The sequence below is a fragment of the Carya illinoinensis genome, chromosome 5 (assembly GCF_018687715.1).
Source record: "Carya illinoinensis cultivar Pawnee chromosome 5, C.illinoinensisPawnee_v1, whole genome shotgun sequence".
NCBI classification, from domain to species: Eukaryota; Viridiplantae; Streptophyta; class Magnoliopsida; order Fagales; family Juglandaceae; genus Carya; species Carya illinoinensis.
Genome location: NC_056756.1, coordinates 18,921,520 through 18,939,790, shown reverse-complemented (window position 1 = coordinate 18,939,790; position 18,271 = coordinate 18,921,520). Strand labels below are relative to the sequence as shown.

Genomic DNA, 18,271 nt, shown 5'->3' with positions numbered 1-18,271 from the left:
ATATATAAAAAAGAAAAAAGAAAAAGAAAAAAAGAAAACAGAAGTTATAACAAAGTACTCAATAAACAATGAGGCATCGATTCGGTTAATGGAAATTTGAGAAACAAAAAGATATTATTAATCTTGCAAAACAGTACTGTTTAATTTTTGGAATTAACTTAATTATTTTTATGCACCTACGGTTCTTCTTAATCTTTAAGATTGTTTCTAAAATATCGATCAATCTAGTCTTTTTTGTAGGTTTTTTATCAGCTTGTCTAAAAAATCAAAAGAGCTTATATAAATAAGGTATGATCGATCATTAAAACAAGTTCGTAAGGTATGATCATTAATTTATTATAGGTATGGCCATTAAAATAAGTTCATGACATTTTAAGACAGCAACTACATATGAAATTGCGTGCAAGTTTCCCAGCAACTACTACGTACGTACATAAATTAATTAAAATGTGATTAAAATTTTTTTAGTACTGATAACTGTACCAAAGCTGACCTGATCATCATCATCTTTTATTAACTAATATATATATAATTAACCTTTTTTTTCCCTCCTCAATTATACTATATATCATCGCTACGTTAGTCATTGTTTGGTCGTGTCGATGGATATATATATGTATATATATATATAGCAGCTGGCCTGTCCTGGTTCCATGAATACGATGAATGACTAACATTAATAATGCTAACTTGTTTTGTACTTTGTTAATATTTTGGCTTCATTTGCACGTGTAGTTGCGTCAAAGAAGGAGGGAGCTAGCTAGGTGGGATATTTTTATATATACTTTATATATATAATTGGCACATTTGAATATGCCATTATATAAATGCATAAATATCACGTTAGGTACCTCAGTACTATATAATATGAAAATGTTTATAAAATTAAAAAGTCTGGAAAAATAAAGCAAAATTAATTAATAAATAAGTCTTTGGTTTATCATGATCAATACCTAGCTAGCTAGCTAGGTTCTTTTATTATTATTCTTGCCACCCACAAATCAAGATCGAATCGGTGAGCAGATCGTCATGAACCGGACCCTAATTAACAGTCAATTTTTATGAAATAAATTATTGAGTACGTAGCACTATCGGTGATGCATTCTTATCGTTCATGTATAATTAATTAATTAAGGAATAATAATATATCATTAGGTCTTGCTCCATGCATATTATATAATCTTAAACCCAATCCATCAAGTAATTTAGAACTATATTATATATATGTATATGTATAATGATATACAAAAATTTTGTGTGCAGTCATTTTTATATACTTATTATACACTCTATTTATGTGATTGGTTGCGTCACTTTTTTTAATATAAAATAATTATTTTAACCAATCACATTAATTGAGTGTGCAAAGAACACGCGTACATAAAATTGACTATATGTAACAAAATTCATGTATATATATATATACAGTGACTAGTATTGATGGAACTAAACCTCCTATTGTTTAATGCCATCAACAGGACTTAAGCTTGAAGAACAATTCAAACAAATAAATTAATATTAACGATCGCTTTTTAAACTTATATAGTTCAATGGCTGATGGTATGCATTAAAAAAAAGATGGCGTCAACTTTTAAATGAGTTAGTAAATGTAGTACTATACGTTTTTCAATGCTTAATTTGCATTAATATAATTAAGAAGATGATCATGCATGCATGGGTTCGGATAATATTCTTCTGATCGGATCTAGAAGGTTAACTGAACTTGTCAAAAACCCAACTATAGGATTATTGAATATGAAGAAGCTGCATAAGTATTTTAAGGTTTAATATTTCTTAAAATGTTCAAATAATTCACTATATATATCACGTTGGATAGAATAATTAAGAACTATTCTTACAGCTACTTGATTAACAAAAATTAGGAATTGAGATTGAAAAAAATGCAAAATATAGAAAAACTCTGAAATTATGGTTTATTGATAAAATTTGAAAATTCATTTTCTAACCCACAAGCTAGACTGAAACAGGTAAAGAGATTTGAGATTTTGATAATTTTGTCCAAAATTCCAATTATTACATCAAAATAAAATACATAATAAAATAAGAATCTTGCAAAAAATATGTCCAAATCGGAATAAAATAAAACAATAACTTAAATTGATTATTTGAAGGAAAACACGGTTGATTTCGAAGTCAAAACAGGAGCCACTAGGCTACCATGATAACCAAGACGTGCGTGCCAAAAAGAGATTTTTGAATTGGGGCTATGTGCATGATTTTGATACTCGTAACTAAAGTTATAACAAAAATTCTAACATGTACACAATATAATCTCACTCCGAGGAATCTTTACATCTAATTTCTACCATATTTGTATTGATCTATCTTCTCGAGGTTGTCCAGCGCTATCAACATGAAATCTGTCAACTCGGCATCATCAAACTCGAATTTTGATCCTACATCACTAACATCTTACAATGATTTTCTATAATTTGAATTTGTATATAACTTGCACAAATACTAGTTTGCGGAACTTGGTTAATATACGATCTAATTACCATTTATCCTATTCCAAGAGGAAGTGAATCTTGAATCTACAAATTATTATTATTATTATTATCAATAATCTTCAACCTACAATTTTAGCATCCATCCTACTCTTCTATGGAAAGAAGTATCCCCCGAAATTGAGTTTATTGGTATCATTCAATATCCTCCTCTTAATGTAGCATTAGCTTCTGTTTAAAAAAAAATGTAAAATTATCAGCTTTAAGAAAATTACAATTTGAAGATGAAGAGTTTAGAGAACTTCAAAAAACCATTCTTTTTAGTTGTTTTTGTTTTGTTTGTTCTATTTTCATCATGGATATGGAGTCATGGCGTTTGGTTCGTGATCGATGGTGTAACTTACCAACAGACAAGAAAAACGTGGTTGCCCCCAAAAGCGAAAAAAGTGGACAGGAGCTTTGATTGTTGGCAGGGCCATGAGCTGCCAGTTTCCAAGTTCATTGCTAATCCATTTTCTTCCCAATAAAAATCCCACATTCCAGGTGTTATTTATAGAAAAAGAACATTAATTTTCTCAATCATCAGTTCTACATTTGATCTATTACAGTATACATGAGATGAAACTAGTCATCAAAACAAAGAAAATCTGTCTTCCTGGCTTGCCGGCTTCGTCTTGGTTTTCAGTTTATGAGCACTGACTTGCTCGAGCCCGAACCGATCGCGATTCTCTGTCTTGGTTTGATATTCAAGACAGAGTTGAGTTATAATTGGCAGTTTCTGTATTGAGATTATAACGAAGTTTCATATCATTTTCCATGCATTTCTTGAAAGTCCTAAAAAATTAAAGCCACTGGAGAAGACATGGTATTATATATAACCTATATATATATGTATATTAAGACATCTATACGCCACGTCTAGAGGAGCTTCGTATGTTTTCTTGCATGTCCAGGCCTAACTGTAGATCCAGAGATTTACAGCTTTTCTTAGGAGAGGGCGAAGGGGAAGGATGAAAGATAATTGGCCTGTTCTCTCCGGATCTGTTACTCTTTGTTAAAGTGAAGGCACTTGAATCTTGTTGGAAAGATATTTGAGTAGGCATAGAAAACCACTTTGAGAACTGAGACCCATTATGGCGGGCATGATCTTGATCAACGGGGCTGAAACAAATCTGAGATTCATCACAGATTGTGAACTCATGAGGAGTATAAGATGAGGGACTATAAAACCAAGGGACAGGGCCGTTGGAAGCAAAACCATGGCTGTTTTGCAGAGGTTGAAGGTAACAGTTGATGCTGGCTTTTCTGGCTTGAAGCTGCAACCTCTTCTTCTTCATCCTCTCCTTCTTATGGGCATTTTGATGACCTCCTAATGCCTGTGAATTTGCGAATTCCTTGAAACAATATTGGCACTCGAACTTTTTGTCATCTGGAGTTATACTGATCCCGGCTAAGCTTCTCTCCTTGGAATCAGGTTTTTGATCCCTATCAGAGGAAACTGTGGTGGATGAAGAGTTTACACTTTCATCTCCTTCCGCAGAGCCTTTCAGGTTGCTGCTCTCGTCATTCTTATATGGGTTCAAATCAAACCCAAATAACTTGAGTTTCTTCTCAGAAGAATAACCAGAAGAGTAGCCATTTTCTCCAGCCCATGTGGGAGATAAGAGATCAGACTCAGCCTTTGCCATCAATCTTGAAAAGAGGAGAGAGAGAGAGAGAGAGAGAGAGAGAGAGAGGTTGTAGTAGTAGAACTAACTTAACGATTGTTGTTTGGCTTTCTCTTCCTTTTTATAGAAATCTCTATGGTTTCCAACGATGCATTGCATCGATCGTAAGTATATAGTTTAATAATCATGGGATGGCACAAGCTAGCTAGCTAGCTAGCATAAGGGGTCAATAAAAAAATACATGAAAAGAAAAGTCAGATCAGGGCGAAAGCCATCGATCTCATGCGATAATGGTTTTATTTTTACTTGAATAATGCAATATATTGGCTTTAAAACCTTTAGTATTATAATACACCTGAGACTTTAGCCATCAAAGATCATCAGGATTCAGTACTAGCAACTGTGCTTTAACAAGAATCGATCGAGGAAGGAATTAATTCCAGAAGGGTCTATAAGCACTTGTTGATCATATATATATATATATATATAATAAAACATGCAATTATGCTGCAACTTGTTCTTTTAAAAAGAAAAAAATATTAATTATTCCATGCCTAAAGATATCATTAAGATTAAAGTTCATGTTGTATATATTAGTTATCATGCAACCCAAAAAGTCAAAGAAAGATGGGGGATGTAATCCACCTAGCCTAGCTAGAAGGGACTCCGACTTTGCAACAAATCTCCCGCTGTGTACTTTAAGCATATCTGTGATTTTTCTACTTAAAATAATATAAAATCAATGAATCGGTGGATTCATGTATTGTTGTCCTCAACTAAAGTTTGTCATTTAATTATTATACAGATAACTACATAAAAAATAATAATAATAATAATAATAAGAGCTGATCATGTGGGTGCCCAATCCCATCTACTACAGCCTTCCAAATAAAATACTTTAAAATGCTCTCAGATCTTTTTCAAAATGTGATTAATCAGCACTAAATAAATGAATCTTTCTTTTCTCTTATAATATTTATCCCTTCAGCCACACTAGATCAATTAAATAAAAACTCTAAACATGTCTATTTGACCATATTTGAGAATGCTTAATTTTAAAAAAAAAATATATATATATATATATATATATATGTGTGTGTGTGTGTGTGTGTGTATAGTTTCTAAACATGAAAGGAATATAAGAAGTGGGAAATGATGTAAGCATATATACTAATCAACGAGGGTCTTGGATGAGATCTGGGCATATCTTCTTAGAGCAGGCAAAGCCTATATTTTATGCCCAAAAGCATATGTTTTCATCGTGAATCAAGTCATCAACTAATATTATTTGTATAAACAAAGATTTCATTTGTAATGGACAGTTGTTCTAATTGGACCCCACCTTTTTCTGGCTTTGGGGACATGTTTGAGACGATTGGATTTTGTTGTTATTCCGTTGTCTTTACCCATATCTAATCTCTATAATGGTGGACTTCTTACACCAATATTTATTTCTTTTCTTTTCTTTCTTCTCATTCCAATCAATTCCAACCTCTTTATCTTACTTTTCCAGTGTATTCAAATTAACCCTTTTTTTTTTCACTTTAGAGGGAGAAAGAATTCCAAGGAGGCATGAATGCTGTCATCAAGCATTTCGATCGAGTATCCTAACATGTGGAATAAAAGGATGAAGATCACAAATGGGGAAAAGTTAGGATCTTGGTGTCTAGCTGTGGTGGGTGGGTTGGTTTGCTTGATTGATTGATTTCATCTAGTTTCATTTCATTTTATTCCACACATTTTTTAATTTTATTTTATATATAGAGGATTAGATGATGGTCCCTACCATCAGCCACCCCTAAACTCTGTTCCCATCCACTAGATCTATCTGTCTTGCTCTTCTAATTCTCTCCTGGAAAAATCCTAGCCACTTTAATATTATAAAGTATCAATTTTTGTGCTACAACAGAGGATGCCAATTCCGACTGCGGTTCACATTTGTTATTAGTGGCTCACCCACATTATGTACAAGAAAAAATTTATTAATTATATATATTATATTTTATTTTATTTATAATATGTATGGTAGTCAATTTAATGTAGGAATAAATGACACGATTCAACTTTTAAGTTGTAAGTTATCATTATCATCTTCATTATTATCATTATTATAATTATTATTATTATTTGAATATACAATTTATCAGTTATTTAATTTGACGTGCAAAATATAAAACATACATCAATAGAAGAATGAGAAGTGTATTTTTCTCAAAAATAAATAAGACCACGAGAGATGTCATGTATAAACATGGAGCACTTATGGCTGGCCACTCGGATGCATGTTCACTCGGCCTGTAGCTGAGAAGTAATCCATTGAACCAAATTAATAGCCCCGTCCCATATGTGACCCCGAAAACTACGTACATTGCATGCACACACCCACGGTCCAATCCATTGAACTAAATTAATTATTAATTTAATTTATTGTTTGTAAAATATGGATCTGTATCTTTTTTAAAATGGTGCCTTTAAATCGATTTTTTAAAAGAAATGTTTTAATCATAAAAAGATTTTATAAAAATAAATTTATAAACTAACGTGATTTGACATGATATATTATATTGTAATATTATTTTTATTTTTATGAAATTTTTTAATGGCTATAACATTTCTATTTTTTCTATGCCAAAACATTCATTTACCTCGGTTTTATTTTGATTTGCAATTTTACAATTTTTATTAGAACACCCCACTTCTTATGGCAAATACACACAATTTGCATGAAAAAAAAAAAATGTGAAAACGTGAGAGTAGTTTGCGTGAGAGAGTGTATGATGACCACATGCATGTTGTGATTGCCTTGGGAGGTTTAGCATGAGAAAATTAAAAGATAAAATTAAATAAAAAGGCTGGTACAGAAATTCGTCCTACATATGATGACCAATCATGTCAAGGTGGTGACACTGACAGTCGAACCCACCCTGAAAATTCATATTGCTAATAGTGAGTGAGCAGTGGAACACATGCCACCCGTCATTCATTATGTACTTGGGAAAATATAGTAATAAATCATGCATAATACTTGAGATAAAATCATCACAAGATCCAATATGATAAGGACATAGTAGTACAAGCTTGACCAAACTAAATAACCCATTTCATTTCGGCTTTCGCAGAAAGATCAAGAGGTTGGAGAAAAGAAAAATGAATGAGTTCGCGTCAGCAGATACTCAGCAGTCGGGCCACTTTCTCTATAGCAATTGCCAAGCTTCTCACTGTATAAGTCCCCTCACCCATCAGGATTTTGTATAGTTTATTCATCTAAGCACGTTTTGAAATAAGTGAATTTAACATATTTATCTATCTCTTTTCAAATTGAAATTGTAGAAAGTTATCATTTCAAAAAGTTATAAAAAAAATCTCAATCCATTGGTTCACTATTCGTCGTAGAGTACTGCTTATTTTTATTTTGTGGTAGTTGTGAGAACTTTTCGATAATTTGTAAGCCTATTTATTGACATATCCATATCTAGAAGTTAATAACTTAAAGCTTTTGTTTTTATGATCCGCAAGGTTACAATAACGTTTTTTTTTTAATACCGACATGTAAATAATAAAACTATTGTATTAATAACTTCTTTTGTGCCATCAATGTGATAGCCTAATTGGTATGAGTTGGTATTTCATAGATTCGAAATTAAGAATTTGAGTTAGGATATAAGTTGAAATCACTTGTAGTAGTAAAGTTTGACTTTTGAGTTTTAAGATGGGTTTTGAACCAGTTGGATATTTCGGAGGTTGCTGTGGCGACGGATTCGCTCTTAGGACAGTAACTATGGTTCAAACCGGACATTTTGCAGCAGAAAAAAATCTTATGGTCATGCTCAAGGAGGATTACTATACTGGTCGGCCCCCACTCCTCTTTTTATTGGGGGGGGGGGGAACTTCTTTTTGTTGAATAAGGGGATCATGCGATATAAGGAATGAAATTGGTGTACAGTAATATTCATGATGTAAGGAATTAACTAGTTTGGCCAGCCAGCATGAACGCAAGTAGTTCTGATGAGGAATGAAATTGGTGTACAGTAATATTCATGATGTTTAGCCTTAGCTAGGTATCGTAAAGTCTTATAATGGGCAGACTACATGATTATAAAAGTGTCTTTGTAGTGGCGTGGCTGGAACTAGAATCCCATGATATCACCCCTCTTTTAAGTCACGTCTATTAGTGCAGTAGGAAATATAACATTAATGTGTCATAATAAGTTGAAAAATATTTTAACTATAAAGGAATTATATAAAATTAAAGTTTATACTGATGTAGTTTGATGTAATATATCAAATTATAAAATTATTTTTATTTTAAAGTAGATCTAATGAATTTTATAAAATTACATCAATTTATAAAATTATTTTTATGTAGGTGTATGTTACTTAACCAACTTTATGGGGTTGCATGTTTAGACTAGACCGCACGTGCAATATTTTGTCAAATCTTGTATTTTGGATTTCTTCAGATAACGTTTGTACTTTTAAAGCTGTGAATTATGTAATTAATTTTTTTTTTATGAAATATATTATTTATCATCATTTTTATTTATTTTTATATGGAATAAAATTATTGAGATGCTATTTGTTACCTTTCGCCTTATTTATGCCAACAAACCTCATGATTCTACGGAGGTGAGGTGAGTTTCTTCTTTCTTGAGATATCAGGGTGTGGAGGAGACAAAAATTCCCATAGGAGTAAGCTTTTAATGTAAGACGTTCATAGAAAGCGTTACCAAAAAGGGTCTAGAAGTTGCCATCTTCCCTTTTTAAGTGTCGACACATTATCATTGAGTACTATAAAAGATTGCAACTTTGGATTCAGTTGTCCATTTTAAGAAATCCAGTTTTTGATCGAATATAGTAATTCTTTAGATCCATGGGTAGGTACAATAATGATCACAAGGAAATAGACGGAAAATATAAAGTCAAGTGCATGGGTTCAAACCATAGAAAGTTCTATTTTGGAAAACAAATACATACCTTGAGTTGTATTTACTTAGAGATAAAAATACATTATATTGTGTTTAAACTTTGACAGGAAACTATCTAATCTTTTCAAACTAGTGGTACGGCACTGCTAATGATTCTATTGTCTTTAAACTTCGAACAAACTCAATAAGGACCGTTCAATGTTTGCAGTCGGTATGCGTAGCTTTCGTAAAACTGTGATTACCAATAAAACACAAATAGAGAATGGCTGCTTTTTTTTAAATTTACCTTCTCCTAGCTCGGAAATTTCCTTAAGTTATTGCTTCCCAGAATTTCCCTCGTGGCGGCTGATGACTTTTACATGCACTATCTTCTTCATTAATTTATTATTTTATAACAAATATCTGGTTAACTTCTTTACAAGAAATAGGTGTGGAATGAACCTCACTCATATTCTCAAGTACGTGTTGGAATTTTACCTCCATTTTGATACAAGAGTAGGCTTTAGTCTGGTATTGAAAATTGACTAATGCTTAAGAATGTTATAACTTTGACACAAAATAGACAGATCCCTCCGGCTCCAAAACTCTATTTTCAAACGAGGTAACAACCAGAACTAACGATTTCAAGGGGCGTTCCCACTACTTGATTATATAAAACGTGTTCCTTAAGCACAATAATAACTACAACTTCCATAATAAGACGTGTACCGAATTGGTAGTTGCCATTGTAAATTTAGTATCTAATTTAGTTCATTTTCGAGTCAGCCACCGGGTCCACTAACTTGTAAGGTTTCTAATCGATTGCCTGAGTTCCTCCAATGCCATCTGCTTGCTACACATCAAGTTTCCCCTCCAAAACATCTGGGGATAAGAGTAATGCCCTGAGCTCGAAAATCATATAATACTCTACCAACATATTAATCAAGATGAATTAATACTTGATCAGCCTTACAATCACGCGGATTTGCAACTATCACATCCCAACCAGATGAATGTTTAATCAACCAAGTGGATGACACTTGTTTCTACACCTTACCGGTCAATGCATGGCTTCACCAGTCTTCTACTCAATGATTTCTGGGTGACATATGAAAGCAATCGAGACTTGTTACCCGGGGTTAGAGGCAGGTGGGTCTTTTTTTTTTTGTTTGTTTGTTTGGGGGAGGGTGAGATTACATCTCAAATTTCCTTTCCAAGATCTAAATTTTCATACCTGTTTCATTCTCCAAATGGGAAAAAAGTGAATTGATTCATGGGCCACTTTCAAACCGAATTTGAGTTGCACGCACCATTCATGTCATGTAAAATAATCCTGATAGTTGCTCCCCGTCACAAAAACGAACAGAGGACTACAATTAACTTTGCTTCAAAATTGAAATTGTCATGGTTGTCGTTTGGATCGAGGCAAAAGAGCAAGAAGAATCTTTTTTCTTGGCCCCTGCAATTCAACACATACACATTTACAGACATTCAGACAGAATGTGATCATTAGTATGAATAACGCAACAAAATCATGAGACATTGGGTGAGAGGAACATTCATAGAGGGCAAGCTACATGTTTGAATCAAATATAATCAAATATCTTAGTGTATTCCGTTCTGTTTATTCTGCCCAGATACTTGTCTTTTGCTAAAATCTAAAAATCGGAAAAGCAAAATATGAAGCCTGATTTTTTTACAACATAAACATAAAAGGCCAAAAGTAACATGATGATGAAAAATCAGAGAGAGAAAATTTGTAAAAAGAAAAATACCATAGGTATTCCAAGTTCTTTGAGGTCATTTTCCCCCATCTGCTTCAATGCAGTGATATCCACCTATGTATCAAGACAAGTGATCAGTATCAGCTACTTGAAAAAGAAGCTACCAAAGACATTTACTGTTCGATGCAAAATACTTTAAAACCCAATGAAACATTTAATGTTTAAACAATTCGATAATGGATCCAAAAGCAATTAATTACTTCCCATCATAATATGGCGGCACGCCACAGCACTGCATATAAAAAAACATTGATCTCATCTCCATGGCTTCTGATACATCTAAAAAATGGATACAGATATGCATTTTAAAGGTGTCTGTGGTCCGCTAAACATGCTTGGTTAGTAAACTTTCATGCTCGATTAACTGGTGCATCCATCCAGATCATTAACTATAAAGGAAGCATTGCATTCATTATCATTTCAATGTGTATGATGCATACTATATATGAATCAAGGCATTTTCAAATCAAGGTGATTTTAAAGTTTTACCCAAAACAGATATAAAGTCACAGATTGTAGAATCACACAGATCTGTAGTGGCAGTGGCATGACCAAAGTATATGAATCAATTTTAAATTAATAAAGCAAAGATCATGTCTCACTTCCTCATCACAGTAATCAACAATTGTGTGTTTTCTCTATAACTAACTAACAAAGAGGAAAGAGTATATACATCTAGGTTTTGTTTTCCCATTCAACTGTGCTATACCTTTTTAGCAGATGAAATGTAATACTCCGGATTGAGTATAGGAAGATAGTGAATGTGACCTCACATTACTTGGGAAGGAGAAGTTCTTGCTCTTTATAACGAATTTCTAGGAACTCTAATTGTAACCTTGACTAGTCTTTTATAGTCTACATTCAGATGTGGCTTGGAATTTCCTTGTATTGTTACATGAAATGAACAAATAGTCCATACCTAACATTTTAATTATATTCTCTAGCATAAAAAAATCAAATATTTTATGTGAGAACTAAAGTAGCTCTCCTTTTGGAATTGTGCATATGGCTGTGCCATTGGGGGATTTAGGTAACTAAAAATCCTTCTTTTCTAAAACAAATTGCATAAAGAGGATAAACAAATCCATCTGAAACTGTGTTTAAAATTGACAACCGGTAAGCCCAACCTTTTTATCAGTATACGCAAGTAAACAAAAAGCCCAACCTAAATCATCCAACCTTCATTCAAATAGAACAAAGTTACTGATATTACAATTTGATGTATTAGTCATGAAAGTCAGATACGTAGACTTGAATTAGTCAATGTAAAGAATGTATAATTCTATTCCACTCACAATGAAAGCCCATAAATCGTGGAGGTTTCAGGCATTGGAGATACTTAAATCAATATAAGGTATAGACCAAATAATCCTGGAATTTGTTGAAAACACAATATTGCAGGTTGATCCAATGAATTTCTCATGTTACAGAAACGAAAGTAAATATCAAGATTAAGTAGGAGAAACCTCTTTTTTTTTGGGTTTTGGGGGGGGGGGGGGGGGGGGGGGGGTGTGTTGTTGTGATGGAATGAACTGGCACATGCTTGTATACCCAAAAATAATACCAATGAACCAAGAAAAAGCCAATAAGCAGACAAACTAACATGACAATTGCAACATCAAGAGATAGCTAGCCACCTGGTGAACACAAATTAGAGAATGATACCTATACAGATTGCAAGCACAACAATCAAGTCCTTTCCCTATTTTTTTTATAGGTAAGCAAGAGATTTTATTGATTAAAATGGTCATAGCCCATGTACACGGGTCAGATACAAGACAAACACCTAATTATATCAAAATATTTCATATAAGCACTTCCTAAATGCTACCTTTTTTTTTTTTTTTTTTTTGGTTAGTTCCCATTACTTAGCATGGAGTGGTATCTTTTTTTTTTTTTTTTCCTTTTTGATAAGCAAGCATGGAGTGGTATATTACAGGGACAATGTGTGACTTTCAAGTTTTTACATGAACATGATTCAGGACATTGGAAAAATTTTAAAATATTTGTCAAATTAAGTAAAAAGAAAACATAAACTTAAAAAGAAAGTAAAAAGAAAACATAACATACTTCCTCGGCTTTGAAAATAATTGCATATTTTCCCAAACCCAGAGACTGTAACAAGCCATCAATAGTTTGCTGTTCATCACCCTGCATAACAACACACCACTAACAAAGCTCTGAACATCGAAAAGGATTGCTAGTGTTTAAAATCAATAGAAATGTACACATTCCAAAAAGAATCCAGACAATACTGGCATGTATCCAAGATACATGAAAATTGATAAAGTTCAGACCCTTTGAGATGTTTGGTTAGTGAAAGTTTTGAGAACTCTTTAGAATTTTTGAAACAAATTTAGAAATATCTTCTGTATTGGGTTTTCTGAAAGTGGATAGGGAAAATGAGAAATTGCTTGGCTAAATATTTTTTGCGATGCATTTATTGAGGTTTATGAAAGTGCATAGGTAGATTTGAAAAGATGTTTTTTGTGAAAGGTGTTTTTTTTTTGTTGGTTTTGTGTTTTATTTAAAGAAAAGTTATTTTATTTATTTATTTTTTAATTTCTTTATTGGCACTAGGTGTTTGGAGTTCCAACTAATCCCAAGAGTCCACAAGCCCTCGACAAAGAGTTTCCTGCAAGTGCACCTTAAGTAATTCAAGGGAAAATTTCTGGAGTCTGATGGTGCTTAGAAATTGCTAGCACCAAGGATTCGAACTTTAGACTTGGAGGAAGCATACCAACAATACCAAGATTCTTACCACTTGAGCCAACCCCAAGGGGTTAAAAGCTAGCCAAATGATCAAATGAAATTTTTTTGGAGAAATATATAACTATTTTGGTGTTTAAGAAATGTTTAGATTGATGCTTAAAAAAAAAAATGTTTAGATTGAGGTTATTATTATTATTGTTTTCTTTGAAAAAAATAGTGGAAACCAAACATAGCCTTAAGAACTCCCATGATCCAGAAGCAGCTAAGACAAAGTAGCAGTACCGCATATGAAATACTTTGTCCAATGCCATTCGGTGGAGGAAGTTGTCCAAGAGGAGGCGGCACAGGCTTCGCAGGTACAGGAGGTATAGCAGGTTTTGCCATGAAAGGGGTAGTACTCATGGGTCGTGAAGTATCAAAAACATCTTTCCTCATATATTGAACTGCCCTTATGTTGTCAGTTGTCCTTTTCAATGGCCTTCCATGCAGTTCTTCCACATTCCTAGGTGGGGAGAGACCCCTAGAGGTACCTATACCTAGAGCTCTATCTGGTGATCTTCGTCTCAAATCATCCAAAGTCCATGTAGAATAAGAAGCTCTCATTGAATCCATCCGAGGCAAATCATCTGGACTTCTTGTAGAAGCAATTCGCCCCAAGAAGCCTGTGTCTTTAGGTTCCACAAAGCGCTGCCTTGAATCAAAAGTTAAGCGGGGCCGAATGTTCTTTGACAACTTCTCACGTAGGTCAACACGCTTCTGATCATCATCATCGTGAACTCTTCTAGATGCATTCTTTTTCATGAGTTTAAATCGGAGGTCATCTCTACCAATGCGTACATCTTGCATTTTAATGGAAGTGACATTAGCAGTTGGAAAACATATAGAGTATTACAGAAATGCTATGAAATGAAAATTGCCTCGGGGGAATTTACTACCATTTGAACCATTAGCACCCAAACTTGGCATACTAATATCTCCCCGTTGTCTGCAAATGGTAACTATAACTGTAAGCTCTTCATAAAAATTAACTTAGATAAGAAGGCCAAAAAATCATGCATGCAAAGCCTCTACATCAAAGGCATCATTAAACCATGTCTAGCTCTCCGCTCATACAGAGTCGAGAGGCCACACTTGTTCATACAACAGATAAGAGCCCAAACAAATTGTACATGTCGAAAGTTCCAAACGGTAAAGCAAATCCACAAGGAAATAGTAAACAAGCAGGAAAGAGAAGCCACATGACTAGATCAACAGAACGAGGTAAGAAAAACTGAAAGCAAGACGCACCGTTTGTTGTAGAGTTCGCTTCCATTTGATAAGGAACTATGCACATTACTTCCTATTCTATCTCTGACCGACCGCTTAGTCCCAGCTGCAGGCAGAGAATCAGCATACGAAACATCCGATACTTGACCACCCCTCTTTACTACCTGTATAACGATGGGCACAATTCAATGCACAAATAAGGCAGCACTACGTTTTTTTGTTCCCAACTTGAGAAAAAAAAAAAAGAGACAGAAGAAGAAGAAGAAGAAGAAAGAATTAAGTTATGATAAGTTCAGTACTTGCACCTAGCCCGGTCGAATATATAAATAGACACATCGATTAGATCGAAATTTTTTTAAAATTACGTTCTTTTTCTTGGAAACCAAACAGCCAGTCCACCAAAAACAAATTTCTCCATGTTAGTAAGCTTTCGAAACCAAAATAATAATAATAATAATAAATAAAAGTAAAACTCCAAAACAGCCGGCAAAGAGAAAAAAATGCTTCTATTAAGATACCTGGCCACTGCGGCCAAGAGTAATGGTGATTCGGTCCCTCGACTTCCCGGACATATTTCAAAACCGAAACCCTAGGTATTCAATCAACCAATCTCACTCCTAATAGGTAAAAAATCAAAAGGTCCACGAAGCATCACCGCCTCTGATCGTTCCAAGAAAACCCTAATCTCATTGCAAAGACTCGCTCGCGGGGACGAATTCAGAAGAAAATGAAAATTGGCTCGTTATTTGAGCGTGTGGGAAGGGAAGGGGAAGGAAAGAGAGAATCAGGGGAGCTCAAAGAAAGACACTGTGTTTTAGATTTTATTTTATTTTATTTTTAAAAATATTTTTAAAAAAATCTCCCGTTTAATTACATAAATGAGATGAAATGAAATAAAATGAGATGTTTTAAATAATAATAAATAAAATATTATTATAATATAATTTTTAAATATTAATTTTATATTAAGATGTGAACAAATTATATTATTTATTATATTTTATATAGAGATTTAAAAAAAATATAATGATAAATTGAGATAAAATTTTTTATTTTAGTTAACCAAACAATCATTCTAAATATTTCTCCATCTTAAAAAAATATTTAATTTTTACTTTCCATTCAATTATATATATATTATAAGTTTTAATAAAAAATAAAAACGACTCTTTTAAAAATTATATATACATGCCAACTTTTAAAAAAGAGAGACCTAATCAATTTATTTTTTTTCCAAGGAACTTGGAAAAGACTTGCAAGCCTAAGATTAGATTTATTGGATTATTTAAAAAATTATATCAATACAACTTTTCAATTTTATTTTTTACTTTCACAAATATTAATTTAAAACATTTTAAAAATATATTCATTAATTTTTCATACCTTCTTCATGTACAATAATACCCAACAAATAATAGGTATTAAAAAAAAAATCAATTCTAATGAAATATTTTCAAAACTTCTCACAATCAAATTTGATGTTGTTGGCTAAGATACCATCTAATCTGAGCGCAGGAATCCTCTGAATTTGGTTGATTGACTCAGACTCGTTTTGGACAGTCTGAGCATTTTAGATTTTTCAGGATAGTTACGAAATTGTTTAAGTTAAAATATTTTGTTAGTTTTTAAAAAATGAAATATAAAAAGTTGAATAAAAATATTATAAAATTAAAAATTTATTTAAATATAATCTTATTAATATTATTTTTTTAAAATTTAAAAAATTGTATTGATTTTTATATTTTATTTTAAAGTTTGTAAAAATTATAATGATTATGTAATGATTAGATTAAAATATTAAAAATTTAAAATTGAAAAATATTTCATATTTAAATGATATTTGAAAAAAACATTACGAGAAGTTTTAAGAATCCTCATCTTATTTATTTAGCATACCCTCATGTTTCCTTGACCTAGGCTCAAGTGTGAAATATCCCATTTTATTCTTTTAATAAAAGTAAATCAATACTTACAAAATATATTTGAAGCCTTTTGAAAATAATGACATTTTTTCCATTTTCATAATTAATTATTTAAAAAAAAAATCTATTTTCATTATTTTTAATACATCCAATAAAATGAATTTCACAATGTCCAAGTCACCAGAGTGTTGATTATACATTTATATTACTTTCTATTTGGATTCAACATTCAACAATAAATAGACCTGTCAAAACTAAAAATAGCACAACCTGTGAGGTGGGGTTGACGGGGATGGGTTGCGGCCCTCGCTGCCCTCCCCTAAGGCAACCTTGGGCTGGGCTTTGTAAGATTTAATTAATGTACACCGGCCAACTCAATAAGATAACTTTACTAATGACTATTGTCTGGACTTTGAAGTAGGCAGCACAATAAGAATATTAAACAAAAACAAAAACAAAAAACGATCTTTTAAAAAGATAAATCATTGACAAGAAAAATTAACGGTTTTGCAGTTTAATTGTATTATTTTTCTTATAAAATAGGTATGAGGTTTGATCATGGAATTGTAAAGATTGTATATATTTTACTTGACAAAAAATAGGACTATTTTTACTTTGTATACAAATTCAAGTAGAAAATAGTAATAAAACGGGGTCATTATAGTTAGGGTGGCAATATTTGACATAAACTGACAATTACAATATGGAATAAGTGGATTTAAGTTTGATATAAATGAGTTTAGGTCAAAATGAGTTGACTTAATAATATATGATCAATAAACAAGTCAATTGTGAGTCAATTTGCGAAACTCGCAATCAACCCATATAACACAAATAAATTATATTTTTAAATTTTATAAATATTGAGTTTTATATATATTTTTCTTGTTGGTAGGTAATATTAATATTAGTATTTGACTGCTTAATATTTCAAACTATTAAACTTTTTTTTGTTAATATTTAATTTTATTTTATGAAAATATTAATTTTCTTATATATTATTGGTTTGGATATTGATATTAAAATCTTTTATCATGAATCTAACGGTAATTGCGAATGATTTATATGGTTATCATTGTATTATATATGAAATTATTTTAATTGGATTTAAAAAATATACAAGTTAGTTCAACCAATTTATATGAAATGGGTTTAAGAGGGTTAAATCAGGTTAAATGGGTTGTGTCCAAGTTAACATAATAAAAGTTCATTATTAAACAGGTTAAGTGGGTTTCGCTTTGTCACCAGTTATTTATATAGCTCATGTTAAGGTTTTAGGGTCTAATCCGTTTAATTAAGCGAGTATTGTTCGGATTGAATCATATAGTCTAATACTCATTATTTGACACGACATGAACATGATCTACAAACAGGAATTTCTACCCCAAATATAGTTGTTTGCTCCACCAATTCCAAGTTTGATTGTATTATAGAAGTGTTATAATTTTTCTAAAGTTCTTGTTTGTTAAGACGAGACTTCGCAATGTTAAGAGATGATAATTATACCTACTATAACTTAATATCACTTTGTCTTTAGTCTGATTGAAT

The 18,271-nt window shown here is 32.2% G+C and overlaps 2 protein-coding genes across 4 annotated transcripts; both read right to left on the bottom strand.

Moving 5' to 3' along the window:
* Nucleotides 1-3,005: 3,005 nt before the first annotated feature.
* Nucleotides 3,006-4,509, bottom strand: LOC122310805 (zinc finger protein 5). Its single transcript, XM_043124951.1, has one exon. The coding sequence runs from the start codon at nt 4,154-4,156 to the stop codon at nt 3,374-3,376; it is 783 nt and encodes a 260-aa protein (XP_042980885.1). The 5' UTR covers nt 4,157-4,509; the 3' UTR covers nt 3,006-3,373.
* Nucleotides 4,510-9,675: 5,166 nt separating this feature from the next.
* Nucleotides 9,676-15,605, bottom strand: LOC122310804. Of its 3 annotated transcripts, none has more exons than XR_006242687.1 (8): nt 15,320-15,605; nt 14,823-14,965; nt 14,471-14,520; nt 13,818-14,374; nt 12,894-12,974; nt 10,815-10,877; nt 10,274-10,498; nt 9,676-10,137 (listed from the first exon to the last, which is right to left on the bottom strand). XR_006242687.1 is itself a non-coding variant. In XM_043124950.1 (7 exons), the coding sequence occupies exons 1-7, from the start codon at nt 15,371-15,373 to the stop codon at nt 10,442-10,444; spliced, it is 1,005 nt and encodes a 334-aa protein (XP_042980884.1). In that variant the 5' UTR covers nt 15,374-15,605; the 3' UTR covers nt 9,676-10,441. The 3 variants fall into 3 exon arrangements, 1 of the variants encoding a protein (XP_042980884.1); XR_006242688.1 differs by having other exon boundaries at nt 9,676-9,921; XM_043124950.1 differs by having other exon boundaries at nt 9,676-10,498.
* Between the last annotated feature and the right edge of the window lie 2,666 nt (nt 15,606-18,271).

What these genes read in the sequence shown, in the direction of transcription:
- LOC122310805 (XM_043124951.1), bottom strand. Translation starts at nt 4,156, where the DNA reads ATGGCAAAGGCTGAGTCTGATCTCTTATCTCCCACATGGGCTGGAGAA.
- LOC122310804 (XM_043124950.1), bottom strand. Translation starts at nt 15,373, where the DNA reads ATGTCCGGGAAGTCGAGGGACCGAATCACCATTACTCTTGGCCGCAGT. An exon ending in GACAAAGTATTTCATATGCG is followed by an intron (nt 12,975 to 13,817) that starts GTACTGCTACTT and finishes GTTGTTATGCAG; the next exon opens with GGTGATGAACAGCAAACTAT. An exon ending in TTATTTTCAAAGCCGAGGAA is followed by an intron (nt 10,878 to 12,893) that starts GTATGTTATGTT and finishes CTTGATACATAG; the next exon opens with GTGGATATCACTGCATTGAA.